The sequence below is a fragment of the Engystomops pustulosus genome, chromosome 1 (genome assembly GCF_040894005.1).
Source record: "Engystomops pustulosus chromosome 1, aEngPut4.maternal, whole genome shotgun sequence".
Lineage (NCBI taxonomy): Eukaryota > Metazoa > Chordata > Amphibia > Anura > Leptodactylidae > Engystomops > Engystomops pustulosus.
Window position 1 is genome coordinate 210,796,371 of NC_092411.1, and position 20,631 is coordinate 210,817,001.

A 20,631-nucleotide genomic window follows, 5' to 3' on the forward strand; every position below is an offset into this window, starting at 1 on the left:
TCTTCCCAGAGTTTGACCTGTATGGCCGCAAATACGAGCCATATGTCACCCATATTTGCTGATCCGCAAAAAAGTTTGGACGGCTGCCAAATAAAATAATGTCTCTAGCTTGTCCCAATCCCTTGAAGAGTCACAATTGTGTTACCTAGCAACTGATCCGCAAACAGAACCCTAAAGGAAAAATTGTGTGCATGTGGGCTCACACAGGAACCTCAGATGGTCACTTACCAGATTAGGTGCCATTTCCAACATATTTATAAACTGTATGAAAACTATACAAAAACCAGACCAGTATTTATCATGCATGAAGTAAAACACCAGCTCACCTTCCCATATCATGCCACGTGTGTCGGATCCGGCACGGGCCACTTTCCTGCCAAGGTATGTAGAGACTGAAGAATTTAATCACGGTCTAGACATACATTATGTATGTCATGATTAAGGGCGGGCGTTCCGCTTGAAACGCGTTGAAGTTTTGACTTGCTTCTATGGATTGGTTATGATGTAACCTAAATAAAGTTAACTGATGTCGGGAACCTGGCTGGACCGTGATTATATTCTTCAGTATTTATCATGCACTGAAATCTCTGACAGAAATCAGGTTAAAAGGTTAAATGCAAGGGACATCAAGTCACGTACACTTTTTTTTTTTAATTATAAAAACAATACACTCATATTTAAATCAGCTTAAAAAGAATTTCACAAGTGAATACATTCATGTACTCCTGTATTGAAGCATCAATCTACAAAGGAAAAATATAGTCCAATTTACAAACATGGGATTAAAACAACAAAAATGTGTACACATTGTCTAGATTCAAGGTTCATCGAGGAATCGGATGTGTTTGCTCGCCTCTTGTGTCTTGATAAGCCTCATGTTTTCACCTTTAGCAACCAGCTGCAAAAAAGTAAAACCTAGTTAGAATATAAACTAGTAATTCATTTTACAAATCTGACCCGTTTTCTGGTATTTTTAATAGGATAGCACATGGCTGTAATTGAGCCCGATGCATTGTAAAATGGAATTTCAGCATTTATTACAAAATATGCAGCCTTAGGCTCTGTTCGCACTACGGTTGTGATTTCCGTCTCTAGTTTTTAGAAAAGTAAAAACTGAAATAGAACGGATCAGTTTTAAATCCCATTGAAATCAATGTAAATTTTTAGGTTATCTTGCAGTCCTTTTTTTTGTCTAAAAAAACAAGTGATCCAAAACTGATGGCGCCAAACTGACCACAACGGATGGCATAAATTTTTTATTTTACATTGGAGGCAATGGGACAGATAGTAAGTGTCCGGTTTTTCCTTTTTTTGGATGAAGATATTAAAGAGATAGAAATAGTTAATAAATAGATGATAGATTATAGATAAATGTGAGGAATAGAAAGAAAGATCGGTAGGCAAATAGAAATAAGAGCTCAATAGCCAGATGGGTAATTAGAAATAAGAACGACAGGTAGGTAGAAAGAAAGGATAGATAGAAAAGCGAGATCGTCAGGTAGGTAAAAATTAGACATCTATAGAAGGCAACTATTATGATAGATAGACAAGATAGATATAGAAGTTATAGATCAATGTCTTGAAAGTGAAAGTAAAGTGTAATTTAAAAAACTGACTCTTCAAAAAAAAACAAAAAAAAAACTGGCACTAACTGAAAGACAAGGGTCTGCCTTTTTTAACCAAGAAACGTTAGGGTATCAGTTAAATAAACACACACTATGTCAGGAGTTGCTGTTAGTTTTATTTAGCTTTATTTATCATCCAGAGATAAAGAACAGCTATGCTGCCAATGGGAGGTGAGAGGAGGAGGAGCAGAAAGCTTAGCTGTATACAGGAGTGAAGGATGCGATTTCCACTGTTTACTGTAGTGATGCGAATTACGGCTCTTCTGGCTCCTGAACGGCTCCCTATTAAATATATAATAGGGAGCCGCAGGCCAAATCTGTCACCCCACAACACACCACTTCTACCCGTTGTATCGGGTTAAACGGGCATGGCGAGTGAGTTAGGGGCACGGTTAAGTGAGCCATCGGCTCACGCTTCTGGTCTTTCACGAACAAAAGCTGGCTCGTTTGCGAATGACACATCACTAGCTTACTGCAAGCTTCTGCTTCACCAGTGCTTACAGAAGATAGAAGGTAAATGTAGCCAGATATAGTCATGTGCTACACAGAGGAGTCATCCCCTAACATGGATGTAAGCAATGTAGCAGCCCTCTTCTCCCTCCACCATTAGTCAGGTAAAGGCTGCAGAGATAATACAAGCAACAGGCTGAGATCTGAGCTCCAACACATCCTGCAATCCTCCTCCTGTGATCACCACTGCTGACTGTCCCTCCAGGCTACAGTGCTGTCCTGCAGTCCTTCTGTAATCACCACTGCTGACTGTCCCTCCAGGCTACACTGCTGTTCTGCAGTCCTCCTCCTGTAAATCACCACTGCTGACTGTCCCTCCAGGCTACACTGCAGTCCTACAGTCCTCCTCCTTTAAATCACCACTGCTGACTATCCCTCCAGGCTACACTGCAGTCCTGCTCCTGTAAATCACCACTGCTTACTGTCCCTCCAGGCTACAGTGCTGTCCTACAGTCCTCCTCCTGTAAATCACCACTGCTGACTGTCCCTCCAGGCTACACTGCAGTCCTCCTCCTGTGATCACCACTGCTGACTGTCCCTCCAGGCTACACTGCTGTCCTACAGTCCTCCTCCTGTAAATCACCACTGCTGACTGTCCCTCCAGGCTACACTGCAGTCCTCCTCCTGTAAATCACCACTGCTGACTGTCCCTCCAGGCTACACTGCAGTCCTCCTCCTGTGATCAACACTGCTGACTGTCCCTCCAGGCTACACTGCTGTCCTACAGTCCTCCTCCTGTGATCACCACTGCTGACTGTCCCTCCAGGCTACACTGCAGTCCTCCTCCTGTGATCACCACTGCTGACTGTCCCTCCAGGCTACACTGCTGTTCTGCAAGGAGCCCCGGTCACCAAATAGCAGGAAAGTATCTAGAGATCAACAACATGTGAGGATTAGTCCCCCTATTTAGAGATGCAAAGGCCCTAAAGTAACATACAAAAATGCAAATGTTTATTAGTAAATTATGATCACATAATACATACAACAATAATAAAAACACCTAAAAAGGTCTATGTTAATGCATCTTATTTCAGTGACAATGAAAAGTACAAAGCCATGTCTCTGGAAAAAACCCTCACTCCTGCCAATGTCAAATCTAATCAAACATGATAAATGGACCTTCCGAATAAATGGTATGACAAATGAAATCAGAAAGATCTGTGACTCAATGGTATAATCAATGCATACAAGTAGAGCAAAACAATGTATTCTCACAACAACATGGTCGGTTTGGCTGACAGTAAAGTGTAAGCATAGGAGGTCTAGATAAATACAGGGGAAGCAAACCCCCTGTGTATTTGGAGTGCCGATACACGTGGGCTTTGCCTCCCCTGCACCTATCTAGACCCACAACATGCCTCACCGACCATGATGTTGTGAGAAGACATTGCCCCACATTTTTTAAAAACTGTGCAGTCTGTACTATGTGTATAGTGAAGGGGGCATTAGATTCAGGATTTTGGCGCCCTTTCTGCATGAATCTTTTGCCCCCTGCACTACCCCACTGAGGTCATTGACTACCTACAGGTAGTCAAGTGGGCATGAAGGGGGAATGTCTGGTTGCAGGGTTGGTTGGCACGGGTGCTCCATGCCCTGCACTTGGACACAAGCTGTAATCTGCTGAGGTGCACATTATATCAAAATTTCAAACCAGCAAGGACCTGGCATAGATTTTGCAGTGGGTCCCTGGGGGTTGGTTTAAATCAAATGCTAGCGCACAACGCACCGGTGTAGGATGAATCGCCCTAATGATTTTTCCTGGTTGCTATGAACTATATATGCTGTGCATAAGATGTGTGGAACAGAAGAGGCTGAACAAGTATCACAATAACAAATAAAAATGTATTTTGAATTCCAGGTAACCATTACTTATAGATTTTCAAAATATTTTACTCTTTGAGAGCTTTTTGGAGTCATTTGTTTCGTGGCATAACGCCTTTAAGTAAAAAAAGATTTTCCCGTAAATGATAAAAGAAGGAGAGCTTGTGATAAGACACAATGTGAAGTGCCAAAGTCAAGGTTAGTGGTTAGACTAGACAGTCTAAGGATACTAAAGATTTATCATATACATGTGAAAATCTGGTTAAGGTAAGTCAGACAGTCATAGTTTATGAAGTCCCGTGAAAAACAGTTTCCAGACTGAAGCAAATCAGCCATGAAAAAATGGTCGTCAATGTACATTTTTTAACGGCTGATTATTGCTACTTTCTGCTCCACTGAGCAGTCATGGAATCCATCTGAAAGTCTCCAAAGGTTCTTTATGTGAGATTTAACCCCTAGGGGACACAGCCTATTTTGGCCTTAAGGACGCGGCCCCATTCTTCAAATCTGACCTGTGTCACTATAAGTGGTTATAGCTTTGGAACGCTATGAGATATCCAGGGGATTTTTAGATTGTTTTCTCGTGACACATTGTACTTCAAATTAGTTTAAAGATTTGGCTGATATCTTTTGTGTTTAGTTATGAAAAAAAACAAAATTTGGAAAAAATTTGGAAAAATTCTTTATTTTCAACGTTCTAAATTCTCTACTTTTGATGCAGATAGTCATAGCTCCCAAATAAATTCATAACTTACATTTCCCAAATGTCTGCTTTATGTTGGCATGGTTTTTTAAGATTCCACATATTTTACTAGAATGTTATGAGGCTCAGAATTTAGGTATCATTTTTCACATTTTTTGTAAAATCACCAAAACCCGCATTTAGATGGACCTGCTCAACTTCTAATTGACACTGAGAGGCCTAAATAATAGTGAGACTCGTAAATTACCCCATTGTGGAAACTACACACCTCAACGTATGAAAAACCACTTTTAAGAAGTTTGTTAACGCGTTACGTGTTTTATAGGGGTTAAAACAAAATGGAGGTGCAGTCTGCAAATTGTAATATTTTTTCACAATACACCCATTTTGGGTGGAAAATTAAACATTTACAATGGATTAAATGAATAAAGGCTCCAGAAAGTTTGTTACCCAATTTCTCCCGAGTACACGGATACTCTATATGTGGTGGTAACCTGCTGTATGGGCGCACGGCCGGGCATAGAAGGGAAGGAGGCGCCATCCAGATCAGATTTGCTGTCACATTGCACAGGCTATAATTTTTTTCTTTTTTTTTAATGTGGACCTATAGGGGCTTATTTCTTTTGCCACATGAGATGCACTTTTCTGGTACGTAATTTGGGGGAATCTATAGGCTAATTGGTGAGATTTTATTAACTCTTTGTTGGTGGAGGAAATGAAAATCATCACTTTTCAGGAAGATTTTTATGGGGTTTTTTTTTGCCCGTTTACCATACCATAAAAATAGTATATTATTTTTATTCTATGGGTCGCCACGATTACAAAAAGACCTCATTTATATAGATTTTTTTATTTTTTTTCCATTTCTACTGCATAAAAAGTAATTTGGCAAAAATGTTGTTAATTTTAGCATCACAGTCTTTCATATGCATAACTTTTTTATTTTTTGCCTCACAAATCTGTTTAAGGGCTTATTTTTTGCGAGAAGGATTGTTCTTTTTAGTGGTCTTATTTTAGAGTGCATAACATTTTTTAAATCCCTTTTTAGAGCATTTTTATAGGGTATTAATTGAAAATGATCTTTTTTCTGGAGCTTTTTTTTGTTTTGTTTTTTACGGGGTTCACTTTGCGGATCTAATAACGATTCTGTTTTATTATGCAGATTGTTACGGACGCAGGGATACCAAATATGTGGGGGTTTTGTGTATTTTATTAAATTGTACTGAATAAAAACCAATTTGGAGAAAATCTTGTTCATTTTAGCATCACCATATTTTCATATGCATAACTTTTTTATTTTTCATCTGACAAATCTGGTTAGGGGCTTATTTTTTGCGAGAAGAGTTGTTCTTTTTAGTGGGCTTATTTTGGAGTGCATAAAATTTTTTAAATTACTTTTTAGAGCATTTTTTGATAGGGTATAATTAAAAATTATCTTTTTTCGGAAAGTTTTTGCGTTTTTTTTTCTACGGCGTGTACCGTGCGGGTCCAGTAATGATTCTGTTTTATTATACAGATTGTTACGGACGCGGCAATACCAAATATGCGGGGTTTTTTGTGTTTTTGTGTTTTTTATACATTATTAAGTGTTTTTATGGGAAAGTGACATTTTAGGGGCTTATATTTTTATGTATTTATTTTTTATTTATTATAATGTGTAGTGTTAAGTGTTTTTGCATATTTTTACTTATACATACTTGAACTTAAACCAGTGATGCTCTGATCACTGGTTTAAGTTCAATACACTGCTCTACAATACTATTTTATTGTAGAGCAGTGTAAACTGTCTGAGCAAGCTTGCGCATGCTCAGACAGTTTACAGCCAGACCCGGAAGGGGTCTGGCTGCCATGGAGACCGGGCAGCTCCGGGGCACATACCAGTCCTCGGAGCTGCCCAGAAGTGGATCGGATCCCCCGGTAAGCGGCACGGGGGATCCGATCCACAGCGCAAACACCCTTACACGCCGCGGTCATGTTTGACCGCGGCGTGTAAGGGGTTAACACTCGCGATCGGAGCCGGCTCCGATCGCGGGTGTTAGCGCAGGCTGTCAGCTGTACTAGACAGCTGACAGCCGCTGCTTCTGGTACCGGCTCCGTTCGTGAGCCGGTGCCAGAAGCAGGACGTTATAGAACGTCCCCGTGCGCTAAGCATCTAACCCCGGGGACGTACTATAACGTCCTGGTGCGCCTAGGGGTTAAAGAGAACCGTATCTAATGTTTTGAAAGTCAATATTATAAAAGAAGCATTGCTAAATCATATAAATATGGTTTAAATGGAGGGGTATACCATCAATTAAAATCACCTATTTACAGGACAAAAAAATAATAATCTAATGAAATAAATGGGGGTTCCACTGGGGCAATTGCTGAATATCAGAAGAGGTTTCATGAACCCTTTTTCCTGTTTGGGGTCCCCCCTTTTGCTTACTCAATGACTGCAGAATCCTACCTTTTGAGTACCACGTATCTTTTCACGAGGCCTGTTAAGTTTAGCCTGTCGGTCCACCAAAATCTTCTGCCAGTATCTCTGCTCACTATCCCCTGGTGGAAACAAACAAAGGTTTTGTAGGCCCAATTCACTTCTCCGTTCTTCAATTGTTTGCATTCTGTTATTATGAGCCATAACCAGACCAGACATAGGTAAGGTATAATGAAAACACTTGCACCTGTTTTGTGCGTTTGTAGACTTGTTGTAAGCCAAAAGCAGGTAATGGTCAGACAAAGGTGTTCAGCCCATAGTGACAGACTGCATTGTACAGAAATATGCTGGCCGAACAGCAGCACCCTATGAACTGTTACAGCACTATTTTTGGTCAACATGCAGGTTGTCCTTGCATATTTCTATACGATGCAACGACTCTCGTCCAGTGCAATGTCAGATCAGATCATCATATGGGTTCATTTTAACAAGCTGAACACATTTGTCTGCAGATGGCCTTACTTAGAAAAACAAAATAACAACTATGGAAATGAGTGAGGACTTTACAGATGTGAAATGGACCTTACAAAGATACAAATTTGATCACTTAGAAGCATTAACATACAATGGTGGGTCAAAACTAAAGTACAAAACTGTACAGTACTAAAACTGCAAAGATGTTCTCTCCAAGTTTGTGTAGCTTTCCTCCCACACTCCAAAACATACTGCTGGGTTGATTAGATTGTGAACCCCATTGGTGACAGGGACTGATATGGTAAACTCTGTGCGCTATATAAATAAAGGAATTATTATTATGTGTACAACTTCCCTTTCAGACAGCTAATACCAAACAACTGCTTACCAGACAGGATCTTCATTTTCCAGTTGTGCTTTTTTTGCACCTCTGGACAGGAACTGAGGACTGCCTGGGCATCTTCTGGGGTTTTAAAACGAACATGGCATTCTGTATCGCCTTCTAGCATATCTACATAAACCACTTCAGAGACTCCAGACAAAGCATCCTACAGGAGAAGAAGTTTTATTTTAGTTCACTTTTGAAACTTTTCTAATACTCTTTACATTGTCAAAAAAAAATAATAATAATAATTCTAAAGAACTAGGGAAGCTTTAAAAAAAAAAAAAGTTACCTTAACATGCTGGCGATTTGGAAATGGATCAGAACTAGTGATCTTCACAATAACTCCACTGATAAATGTGGGACCAAGGGTTTCATTCTTCACAATATCCACTATAGAGAACACAAAGTGACAAGTGTGTAAGCATTTTACAATTTTAAAAAAAGAAGAAGAATCAGCGCCTCAGACCACCCCCTCATGAATATGCCGGACTGCTGTACGTTCGGTCTGGCACTGCAGTGTTTGCTAGCTTTATTGGTAGGTTCCGATAAAGCTAGCAGTTTAACACTGCTAATACTGGGGTACCGCTAGGTTCTGCTAGGTTAGCAGCTCCTAAAGCGCTTTTTTAAGGGTGACAGGTCCTCTATAACAACGTCTCTAAATGGGATGTTCCAAAATGGTGTGTCCTTTTATGGTACAGCTTTATTTAATCTCCATTGGATAGATGAAGCAAGTATAAGCACACCTATGCATCTGTCACTCCATTTTAATGGGGTTAGAGGAAAGAGAATATTATGGTGTGAAAACCCATTAAAGGGCATTCAAAGCTAATAACACTGGTATGTACCTTAGCCTCAAATGCAGTGGGTGAGGCGGACAAGAAAACATAAGGGCTGTATAAAGTTATATTGTGCTTCTTTTACTAGTTACTTATGTGATTGGAAAATAATGAAATAAAAAAAAATAGTGAACTATGAGATATAGTGGGCAGCAAAAAATGGGAAAAAAAAAATCAAAGTATATTTAGTTACAGTGAATTAATACTGCTAAACAAAGTCTTCTCTACGGTTTGTCGCTTTACCGTCTTTTGTGTTCGAGTTCTGTTTACTTTGTTCAACTTCCATTTCTGCTGTTGAATAATTTTTTTCACTCATGGACTTTTTTAGGGAAGACATGCTGGCTCTCTGCAGTGTCAAGTATTCAGTCCTGAGATCTAACCATTCTTGCCTGTAGTACGAGAGAGGTCAAAATGATTACAAACCAATGGGATAAGCCAACTAGGGGACTATGGCTTTTTGAAGAATCATATACATTTTGCATGTCAATACCTCATCGTTTTAACATTCTTCATTTACTGATGGTGAATGGACAGATCTTACCTACAATATTACATTCTCACAAACCCCCAGATTTAAAGGACACGACGTGCAGGTTTTCTTCAAAAAGATTCACATGCAGTGACATCAGGAAGAAATATTTCATTTAGGCTACTTTCAAACTAAACGTATGGTCGCCTGGTCACAGCCGATTGAGCACACTTGAGGCTCCCTATAGCGATGCACAGCCGTAGACACAGGAAAAGAAAGAGCATGTGTGTGGTCACCGTACTGCCGCCATAGCCATCCGCACACGGCTTGTGTAAAAGGGGCCTGAAAAGTCAAACCTTTTTTATGCACACTGATACAATCTTGCCAAGCAGAAATTTGGCGCAATATATATCTCTAGATAGAGAGATCAGACCGAAAAAAATCCCCAAAACAAACAAAAAAACCCCAAAAACACTGATATTTCATACAATGCCTCAGGGTGCTTCTAGTTTAGTGGTGTATAAGTAGGTGACAGATTCTTTTTACGTGTCAAAAAGTCTCAGTGGGGTCCCCTCATAGATTTAATCATACATCATATTTTATTACACAACATACTTGGCTAATACTCTTAGAGGGATGACCTCTTCACCAACTCTGTGTCTCTCCCTATTCTTGCGTTTTCTTTTTACTTTGCTAGCAGAAGTTTCCTTTTTGTCACCCGTGTCCTTTTCTTCTTCAGTGGAAATTTCTAGAGAAAAAGGGAAATTAATTTACATGATTTTTTCTTTGGTTGTTAAATAATATAAGAGACTAATAGAGGTTGAGATACATGAGATTTCTGGTCCCTGGACCAACTTTCATACAAATGACCTTTCCTCGGCAAGGGTCATCAATATCATGATGGTGGGGGTCTAACACCTGGACTGCACTAAGACAGCTTTCCAGGAAGCCCCCAGGTACCGAAAGTTAAGAAGTGACTGGAACTGGTAGCTTACAATTTGAGCCAGTAGCTTTACTTTTTAACTATACATTGTGGCCTGCCAGCTCTGCTTTTAACATCAAGAAACACACAGGGCAAGCAGCTCAGTGCGTGTTTTCTTAATCCCTTTAGGACACAGCCTATGTTGACCTTATGTATACAGCCCCATTTTTCAATTTAAATTGTAATACCTTTAAATTTACAATTTAATATAACAAGTTGATTTTGAGATTGTTTTTTTTGTGACATTTACTTCATGTTAGTTGAAACATTTGAGCGATATATTTAGAATTTATTAATGTAAAAAACTGAAAAATATTAAAAATGTTTAAAAATTAGCTCTTTCTTAAACTTTGAACTGTTACAATTTGACAAATAGTCAAACCAGAAAAATTACCTAATATTTAACATATGTCTGCTTTATGTTGCCAACATTTTTTATTAATTCTTTTGTATCTGTCTGTAGGATAGTAGAAGGCTTTTATGTTTAGAAGCAATTTTCAAGAAAATTTTCAAAATCATTTTATTAAAGGCAATTTCATTTCTCAAGTGATTTTAATGGACTTAAACAACAGAAAACACACACAAATTACACCACTTAAGAAAACTACACCCCTTAAAATTATTCAAAACTGCTTAAGGACTTTATTAACCCTTTAGAGTTCAGAATTAAATCAAAATGGAGAGGAGAGCACAGAGGGGAGAGGTATGCAGTTGGGCAGGAAAGGGGTTAATTGTACATGGTGTGGAGTGGTGCGACTTATTATGTGGAGAGTCACTGTAGGCATCTGATCTCCTTTATCTGTGAAGAAAAAAAGAGGAGATGGGATACTGGGAGTTCAGCCAGGGAAAGCCAGCTTTTTGCTGTGATTTGTCAGTCTGTATTAAATGACCAATCACAATCACAGGGGGGGATTCTTTTCCTTCCCTGACATGTTACAGAGAGCCTTAGCTCTCAGAAAACACTGGACCTTTAATCCTGTCACCGTGTTTTGTCAAGGTGACAGACAGAAGCCAACGTTATGGTGTCTTTATGCACTGCTGTCCATGACTAGATGAACATCATGGTAGCTTAACGGGTTAATGGGATTTGGAAAAATATGACGGATCAATAAGCCCCTATGGATGTGAATCCTACCATAGTAAAACCACAACTCAATTTCTAACAGCCCCATTCATTCACGTATGCGTAGAGCTTTAAGCAAATACAAATCAAATACAAAGAACAGACCTCTCACCTCTACATTCTGTCAGCTCTGCAGAGGCCACATGAGATTTTGACTGTAGATCATCTTTGTGATGCAGTTTCCGATGCTTGGAAGAGCCCTGATCTTCTGAACTACTGTGTTTTCTCTTGGAAGGTCTGCCTTCCTCGGACTGGTCTGAGCTTTCTGCCCGGTCTCGTTTCTTTGTCCCCTTCTTAGTCTGTCTGTTAGACTCTGATGTATCAGTCACTGAACTTTCAGAAACACTGCGGTGCCTTTTCGATTTTGTGGTTGCCTTGGTTGACAATTCCATGACACACTGGTCATTACTTTCATCCTCTGCTATTTCTTCACTCTCCTTTTTGCTCTTCGACTTTTTCTTTTTCTTCTTTTTCTTTTCCTCTAAAATGAACATAAAAATTCGGTCACACTTATTTCACATCAAGACTATTATTTAATAAACTAACTCAAAGCAAGGTGTTGGATACATGGAGCCCATTCACTAAACTTCTGGCCGCCGATGGACATTTTACATTTGTTTTTTACTCCCCACCTTCAAAAATCCATAACTTTTTAATTTTTCCATGTGCAGAGCTGTAGGAGGCTAGTTTTCTGTGTAACAAAATACAACTCCCAGTGATGGCATTTTATTTTTTATGCCGTGCACTGGGGAAAAAAACCAAAACAAAATGCAGTGAAACTGACATAAAAGCGCATTTGCGCTATCTTCTTGTGGGCTTCATTTTTACAGCTTTAACCATGTGCTCCAAATGAGAACTCCCCTTTATTCTTTGGGTCCGTATGAGCACCAAATTTATTTAGGTTTTAATAGACAAAAAAAAATAAAAAAATGTCTTTTGTGCTAAAAATATGTTCCACCAATAATTTTTTCATACAACTATACAAGTTGCCATTTTTAGTGAACAAGTTGACGTTTTCAATGCTACCATTTTGGAGACTGTGTTGATCACCTTTTATTAAAAATGGGCAATTCGGACATTTAGGCATATTTTTACGTTATGGGGTTCAACACTGGGTATAACCGTTTTATAATTTGGGATACCTGATGTGTGTGGTTATTTAAATTTATTTGCATTTAGGGAAAAGAGGGATGATTTGAACATTTAGGCTTTTCAAAATATAATTTTTTTTTTTAAATTTTATTTTTCGTGGTACTTCTAGTCCCCAAAGGGTTTTTGAACCTTAGGGGTTGGATCACTTATACAATATACTTCAATACTACAGTATATTGCAAAATTGTCAGATGAAAGCAGGCTCCTTTATAGATCCTGCTATGATGGCCTTGCTGTCAAAGCAACCTACTAGTGTCCTCTAATGACGACACAGGGGAGTGCCAGCAGGATCCAAGATGGCAGCGCCATCATCCGTTTGATGAAGCACTGACGGTAAGAAGGAGCACATGTATGAACCATGGGCGTTAGCCATGCTGTGGTCCGTCAGAGCAGTGTCCTTGTTTGTTTACAGGTGCACGGCAGCTCCACTCCAGCAACTTTCGACTGCCTCTGGTCAGAAGAGACAGGACCCTCTCTTAGGCAACATATTGTTTTTGTCACTGTGTCATCTTTTAATTCAATAGTTAGAACACAGACATATTCATTTCACTGTTTCTACTGATGAGCGTGTGTGCCGCCAGTCCAAGCCACAAAATCCAGAGCAGGTTCTACGGATTTCTAACAAAAGACCACAGATCCCTTGTTTGCTACACCCATGTACACTTACAGTATCTGCATCTATCACTCATTCAATATGTATCATATTAGAGAAGGTTGGAAAAAGATACAGGTCCACCTGGTTCAACCTATAATTTAGAATTAAACAATTGTTTTTCCCCCATAACCCATGGGGGCCATTATATTATGCTTGTGGGTAAGGCAATGGTTTAGAAAACTTTGTCTTTCTCTAGCCCAAAACATGAAAGGTGTTTAGACCTTCAATCTTCTCAGTCTCTCTTGTTACATAACAGAAATAATTACCGGATTCAAGCGACTCTTCAGGTTTTAGCTCAGGTAGAGGTTTCTGTTTGACAGTTTTGGGAAAAATACCAGCTTTCCTTGGTGCTTCCTCAGGTGGATTGTTTAAAAGCTAAATAACAAACATGTAAAAAAAAAAAGTCAAGAGCACATTTTATCTGGGGTACAGTATATAATTCCAAACCTAAAAAAAAAGACTCAAACTTAAATAAATAATCACCTCAATTGCTTTGGTAGCTTGTTCTTGCTTTTCAAACTCAATAAATGCAAATCCTTTAGTGTCTCCTGTGGTTTTATACCGAGGGATGCTTATATAGACTACCGTGCCACATTTACCAAATACCCGTTTTATCCAGCTGTGGGTAACATTTTTAGGCAACAGCTCCTGGGAAAACAAAAAAATGTATGAGGATGTAAAGAGACTGAGTAGAAAATTTTGGTCAACATTTTACACTAGTTTGGGTATGGGAGATGTTGGTTGACCAAATCAGACTCATATAACTCCTTCAGTTTACATGATGTTACTGAAAATCACTTATCAGATTGCAAAGTTCTTTTATACAGGTCAAATGATGGACTGATTGATCTAACTGATGTGATTTTAATTTTCCTCTAGTTTCCATGTTACCTCTTATTTGCAGTATAGTGCTCTTCTCAGCTATTTCCAGAAGTCCCAGGATCCCCGCTGGACGACTGGCAGACGAGAAGTTCTTGCATCATATTTTGACATAATGCAAGGACTTCCATCCTCTGCGAGGTGTGCAGTGGGATGAGGCCCAACATACAGGACTTTATCCACAGAACGCACATTATTGTCTACATAAGTTCTCTTACTCATAGTTATTATGAATAAGTTACCCGAAGTTATCCATAATCATCAGCTCAAAGTGAACCTGTCACCAAGAATATCATTTTTAGCTGTTGACAAGTTCCAATAGCCTATGCCTTTGAAGGAAAACCTTTTAGAGAACAGTTTAATGCTTAAACCGCAAACCAAAGTCCATGTAGTTATCGCAAAGTGCCAACATGGCCATAGCCTAATATTACCAACAATACCACTCTACAAGGGACATATAATACGGTCACATGATAAACATTACCAGTAGAACAAGATAAATACCATTACACTAATAATATGCAGACCCCATAGAAAGAGCAATATCACTACGCAGAAAATAGTGTGAAGAGCACCGCCTGCACACCGTGAAAAATTTTCTTCTATTTAGTAATATAAATGCAGTGACAATAGTCCAGAATAGGAGGGGGTGGGGGCTATGGTGCTTTAGCTGCTTATGGAACAAATATTGCCAGTAGCAGGGTCAATATGAAGGATTGAGGAATCCAATTTGGCAGGGGGTGTGTAGGGCACAGTGTGTATTGTGGGGAGGAGTGTGTGGGCACTGAACAACAAGGAACCAGGGAGGGGAATTTTGGATCAGATCACCACATATGACTGTCGTATTTGGCCACATAAATATTATATATACATAGAGACTTCCCTTGGTCCTGAGCTCTTGGCACCTGTGCCATGCTGTCAGTGAGGGTACCGCGGCTTCTCCATTCTTATTCTGGTACCGCGGCTTCACCGCAGCTTCTCACAGCGTCAAGAGATCCGGGCCATGGGAAGTATATATGTGGCCATGGATAGCTGTCATATGGGGCAATTTGGGACATTAAACAATAAGGACCTATAGTTCTTTAGTGTACCAAAGCCACCCGACAGGTCTCTCCTACTGAGTGACTGCACTTATGACTTATCTGTACTCAGCAGCTGCTCAGTGCACTTCAGTAGTTCTGCCTTACTGTCCCCCGGGGCTGCAGTGGAGGAGAGGGAGTGGAGGGCTGGGAACTGACCTGCTGCTGTTTCTCCAGGTAAGAGTTCCCCTCCCGGAGACTGCCAATTAAGGCGACCGTGTAGGCGTGTGGAGTCTTATAGCCATGGATGCTCCACTAGGGGATTCTTGTAACATATGCCAAGTTTTCCAGGCTGACATAAGGAAAACCATGCCGTTTTTAGCTACCTTGTAAGGCAGCTCCCTTGACATCAAGCAAGGCCTAGAAGAGGTCTTATGACATGATGCAGGATTAAAACCCAACCAGTATATCTATTCCAGAAGGAACCTACTCCCAACTGTAGACAGCACTGTTTCAACCTGGTTGGTTTCTGCCCAGCCCAGGTGGTTGCTTAGCAACATTTGAGAAAAAAATTGGACCGCTTGCTGATGTCATCCGTGTGCCGCTTTTTTTTGCAAATCCATTGACTTCAATGGAAGTCTTTGTGAGAAAAAAAATTACAGTATGCATTTTTTTATTACTCAGTTTCCTGTGAAAAAAAAAACCCATCAACAGACCCCCTAGACGTTGATGGGTCAAGTATGCTATCCCCCTAAAAAAAACAAAAAAACGGATATCATATTGATATCAAGCCTTATAGTCCGACGCGCCTTATATATGGAATTATTACATATATAAGGTGCATCGGACTAATGCGCCTTATATTCCGGTGCGCCTAATGGCCAGGAAAATACGGTAATCAGTTTCTTATCAGATATTCTGAGCCAAAACCCATAACACCTTTAACAGATACAGATTTGCACTTTATATCTTACCTCTATGTAATCTCCCGCCTGTTTTTTGCTTACAATAACAAATAAAGAACTAAGGTGTATTTGAACAAGTCCTAATGTTGAATACACTTGATGTAATTTAATACTCAGTTGAACTGTACATATTACCAAGAACTTACCGCATATACAGTACGTGCATCAACGTCTTGTGGTTTTTCGCCAAGGGGATGCCGCCTTCTGATTTTTGTACCATCTAAATTTACCTTTAAAAAAAAAAAAAAAAAAGGGTACATTTCTAGCAAAAATATGAGTCGTGAAGACCAAACAATAAATTAACACTTACCTCTACTATGGAAGAATTCTTCAGGGCTCTGGCGATAAGTTTGGGATCTGTAGTCAGTTTTTTCATTTTATTAAAAGATGCCAAAAGAGAGATATCAATGTCTAGAAAAGAACATATTAAAACAACCCTTTAAGTCCAGCAAGTCACTCTACAGACTAGATATTACAGTAATTATGCTCCTGTGTACACATATTCAAGTGACATCACTCAGAAGGTGTGCATAAATGTATGACAGCATTGGGATTGAGGAGAGCAGGAAAGTATGGCTGTTGGAGGCGTGCATAATTGTTAACCTCGAGCACTCTGTGTTACAGAGCACCCAAGATTAATTAGCATATTTATTTGACTTTTTTTTTTTTTTTTTTTTCATAGGAATGCTGGCGAATAAAGGATTAAGAAGATGTGTGATCATAATTCACTGTTCCTATTACAGTCAGGATTCAGAAAGACCCAAAAGTTTGAGTGTTGGGATATGTGATGGGATAGAGACCTCTAGGGTTGAGCAACTTGCCGTGGCCCAAACTGCTGTACAAGGTCCAAAAGACCATTGCAAGGCATTGGCTTGACACTGACCCACCAAGAAAAAAATATGCTATTTACGAATGTTGTACAGTTTTGTACAGTTTTCTTTATTGCCACCGAATATTGACACGGTTAACATTATATGCTTTAATAAACGTTACTCGATTAAAAAAAAAAAATCCCCGGTCATTAAATCTTTTTTAGCCCTCGTCACTAAGGGGTTGAGGAAACAGATAAGCAAAGAGAAGTTGGTTGTAGAACTTAGGTAATGACACTTACAGCAAAGCTTATAGTGCTAAGCCAGTGGTGGCGAACCTATGGCACGGGTGCCAGAGGTGGCACTCAGAGCCCTTTCTGTGGGCACCCAAGCCATCACCAGACAGGACTCATGGAATCTTCCTGCAGTCCAAGCCATCCCAGGACTTGCTGTGCACAGAGCTATGTTAAAGTGACAGGACTACCTGGGACTACTGGAGGAGTGGGAAGGTGTGGACAGATCTAGATTATCATTGTTGCTCCTGATCCGGCCCTGACAATTCTTCCTGTTTATGGGACCCTGGAGGGAAGCTACAATGATCATCCAAATTTCCTCTTATTTTCTGCTTTATCGGTGTCCTCAGGAGGCTGATATGAATGAAAGCTGTGACAGAGCAGGGAGTATAAGTCACAGATTAAATTTCTGTGTTGGCACTTTGCGATAAATAAGCGGGTCTTGGTTGTAGATTGGGCACTCGGCCTCTAAAAGGTTCACCATCACTGTGCTAAGCTGTTTCATGCACTCCTATTCACCAGTATATAGGTGTCATAGAAGTAGCCGCATTCAGTTGCTCAAATCCTACATCTCAAAGTGTTGAAGACAGGGCTATTCTCATCTCAGCCAATATGCAGCAAATAATAACACAAACAAGGAGAAATTGGGTTTGTTTATAGGTCTGCAAGCCACGGTCAAAAAGACTACTGTATCCCATTAACTGACAAGCTCATCTTTACCATTACTATACCTATTCACATTTTAACACCTTATTCCAGGAGGAATTAAGTGATAGACTACTTTATACTCTTAAGTCTTATAATCATAACTTACAGCCATCTCTGGATTTTTCTATCTGCTCATTCAAAAATCGATCTTTGTGAAGGTTTACATCACCAAACCAAAAGTCCACTTGTTTGGCAATGTCGGCAAGTAGCTGTTTCACCCGATAACGCTTCTTTTTCTCACGATCCTTCCTCGCCTCAGTGCTTTCATCTTCCTTCAGTTCATTCCTTGGTGTATCCATCTCCATTTCAGTAAGTCACTTTTAAGTAATTTATATGAAGTGTGATTAACAGAAACATAATGTAACAGATCAGCAGATATAAAATGTATGTACATTTATTTGGCTTTTATAGATTTACTCTGTCCTGAAAAGACGCAACCATAGATTTCTTCATCCCACCCTTGAAACTGTATTTGCACATTTCCCAAAGTAGAGAAATCAAGTGGGGCAAAAAGTATTTGGTCAGCCACCAATTGTATAAGTTATACCACTTAAAAAGAAGAGAAAGGGCTTTAACTGACATCATAGTTAGACCCTGATATATGAGAGACAAAATGTTAAAGGACACCTGCAACTAGGATGAAGGATTGTAAACCAAACACATAGACATACTGGTGTGTGCCCCCTCTAGCAGGATCTGATCTTCTTTTAGTTTCTTATAACCTGGCTTATAAGAGGATGAGTAACACCACTCAATGATATGTTCTCACCCATTATGGTCCACACCTGCTTTTGGCTTTGAAAACTTCCTCTGAAAAACTGAGCGTGTGAACGCATTCTTAGCGTGACGCATGACTGTGGAGAGGCCCCTCTGTCCTTCCTTCATTACCTGTAGTAATGGCTCCTGTTGGTACTTGTTATCAGTATAAAAGACTCCAGTGCAAATCATCAAACAGTAACACTGCAAACTCCACTATAGTACAACAGAAACAAAAAATTGTAGACCTGCAACAGGTCAGAAGACCGAATCTGTAATAGGCAACCGGCTTAGTGTGAAAAAACAGACTATAGGAGCAATAATTAGAAAATGGAAGACACGCAAGACCACAGATAAGCTGCCAAGATCAGTGGCTCCACACAAGATCTCACCCCATGGGGTCATTATGTTCAGCTGCAGAAAGCTGGGACCAATGTAACACAGGCTACCATCAGTAATACACTACGCTAAGGATTCATATCCTACAGTGCCAGACGTGCCCCCTGCTTAAAGGGGTTGGCCCCTTTACCTCATGGTGTGTGTGTTATCAAAAGTGCTGCTCTGGTCTCCTGATACGAGCAGACAACAGGCATCAACTTTACAAAGGTGGGGAGCCCCTATAAAACCTAAAATGTGGATCAGATGTTGCGATAGAAAAAGCAGGACCTGCCCTTCCAGCTGTAAGAACCGTCTACCTAACGGACGTGCAATGCCCCCTCACATCTCCTCACCAAAACTAGCTGCAACTTACCAGCGCCTCACATGTCACTCAGCGACAAACTACCAGTAGAAATGCGCTCCACGTCACTACCGCGCGACCCGCAGCAGAAGAGGACCAGACCCGTGCGAGGGCTGTCCATCAGGGTGCCTGTGTAACCATAGTAACACGAGTGCCGCAGAGCCGCGCCGCTTTACATTGTATTTACATGCATTTTCTAAGCATTTTACCTCAGATACAAGAGAACGCGGCTCCGCGACGGCCCGGAAGCGTTTAGCACTGCGCTTAGTGGTAAATCTCGCTGCCCGTCGCGGGGGATGTGACGTCATTCCAGCGCGAAAAGTTCGAACAAGACTTGAGAGTAGATAACTGCACAGCGTGTAATATCACAGGAGACGTGCGTGCAAGTAATACAGGTATAAGGTGGGAGCGGGTTCTTCTGGATATACCAGGTCACCAATAAGATATGTTGTATACCAAAATAGTAAACTTTATCATATATTTTATTAAAGAAAATATCCCCCTGTGTCCTTCTTCCTCTGCCTTTCTTCCTTTAAGCATGATAAACCAGGGACACTTTCTTATAGACCCAGGCACTGTGACTGTGGTAATCTTAGATTTGTTATCCATCATTCCTTCTAAAATCAACTTTTAACACTATGCTAATGAGGCTGAAGGGCTTGGAGTGGCTTGTAGCTTCACAGGTTGATGTAACTCAAATCATCTTTCACTGGTGTCAGATTCTCTCAGCTAGTTCCTTAAAATTTGCACAGGAAATACCACACAAAGACTGTTATTTTTCCCCTCAGACTTGCATGCTCAACTTTTGATTCATCACAATTCAGACGCGCGGCATGAAAAAAAAGGGGGCTGGTGTATTAATTGTGTATTTATTGTGATTATTTCTGCGACCACGCCACCGTCAGAGTTCTTGCACCGTGCCTGGTTATTTTCTGAAACTTCAAACTTTCGGACCTGGTGTGGTATGGTGGCACGGCCATCCCATGGATACATCATGTGTCCGGCGTGGCCTTTATCATACACCAGTGCACAATAAATTCCCCCCATGTCTGAATAAAACAATAGTTTAGTGTGAGTCCAATGCGATGACAGATTGCATTGGACTCGCATAAAAGAGGCTTTACTTGTATACTCTGCTCAGAATTGCAATGTCATAAACATTTTACTCAGTGAGACCTTTAGAATCTAATATGGAGCTCTTGGGTTTTTCCAAATTCCCTGAGCATTGCATTTTCTGACCTTAGGGGACTTGGAAATGATCAACAAGCTTGCATGTTCTACCTTTTTCTTGAAATTGTTTAGAAGTTGT

General features: G+C 40.1%; 2 protein-coding genes across 16 annotated transcripts in view; one reads left to right on the plus strand and one right to left on the minus strand.

The window, feature by feature from the left end:
• Positions 1-631: 631 nt before the first annotated feature.
• On the minus strand, positions 632-19,651 carry LARP7 (La ribonucleoprotein 7, transcriptional regulator). Of its 5 annotated transcripts, none has more exons than XM_072119287.1 (13): positions 19,532-19,651; positions 17,934-18,144; positions 16,328-16,428; positions 16,164-16,247; positions 13,638-13,802; positions 13,421-13,529; positions 11,460-11,828; positions 9,858-9,990; positions 9,017-9,162; positions 8,227-8,327; positions 7,941-8,100; positions 7,109-7,200; positions 632-898 (listed from the first exon to the last, which is right to left on the minus strand). In XM_072119287.1, exons 2-13 carry the CDS (start codon positions 18,130-18,132, stop codon positions 818-820), a joined length of 1,740 nt encoding a protein of 579 aa, XP_071975388.1. In that variant the 5' UTR covers positions 18,133-18,144; positions 19,532-19,651; the 3' UTR covers positions 632-817. The 5 variants fall into 5 exon arrangements, with proteins under 5 accessions (XP_071975388.1, XP_071975387.1, XP_071975389.1 ...); XM_072119286.1 differs by lacking the exon at positions 19,532-19,651 and adding an exon at positions 19,335-19,491; XM_072119288.1 differs by lacking the exon at positions 19,532-19,651 and adding an exon at positions 19,113-19,269.
• ZGRF1 (zinc finger GRF-type containing 1) overlaps positions 19,422-20,631 on the plus strand; it is a 93,488-nt gene continuing 92,278 nt past the window's right edge. For 4 of the 11 annotated variants that reach the window (XM_072119278.1, XM_072119279.1, XM_072119276.1 and 1 more), the window contains exon 1: positions 19,424-19,717. The gene's annotated coding sequence lies outside the window, so the exon portion shown is untranslated. Of the gene's footprint in view, positions 19,725-20,631 lie in introns of all 11 variants that reach the window. The other 7 variants (XR_011849184.1, XR_011849185.1, XM_072119280.1 and 4 more) reach the window with 4 other exon arrangements.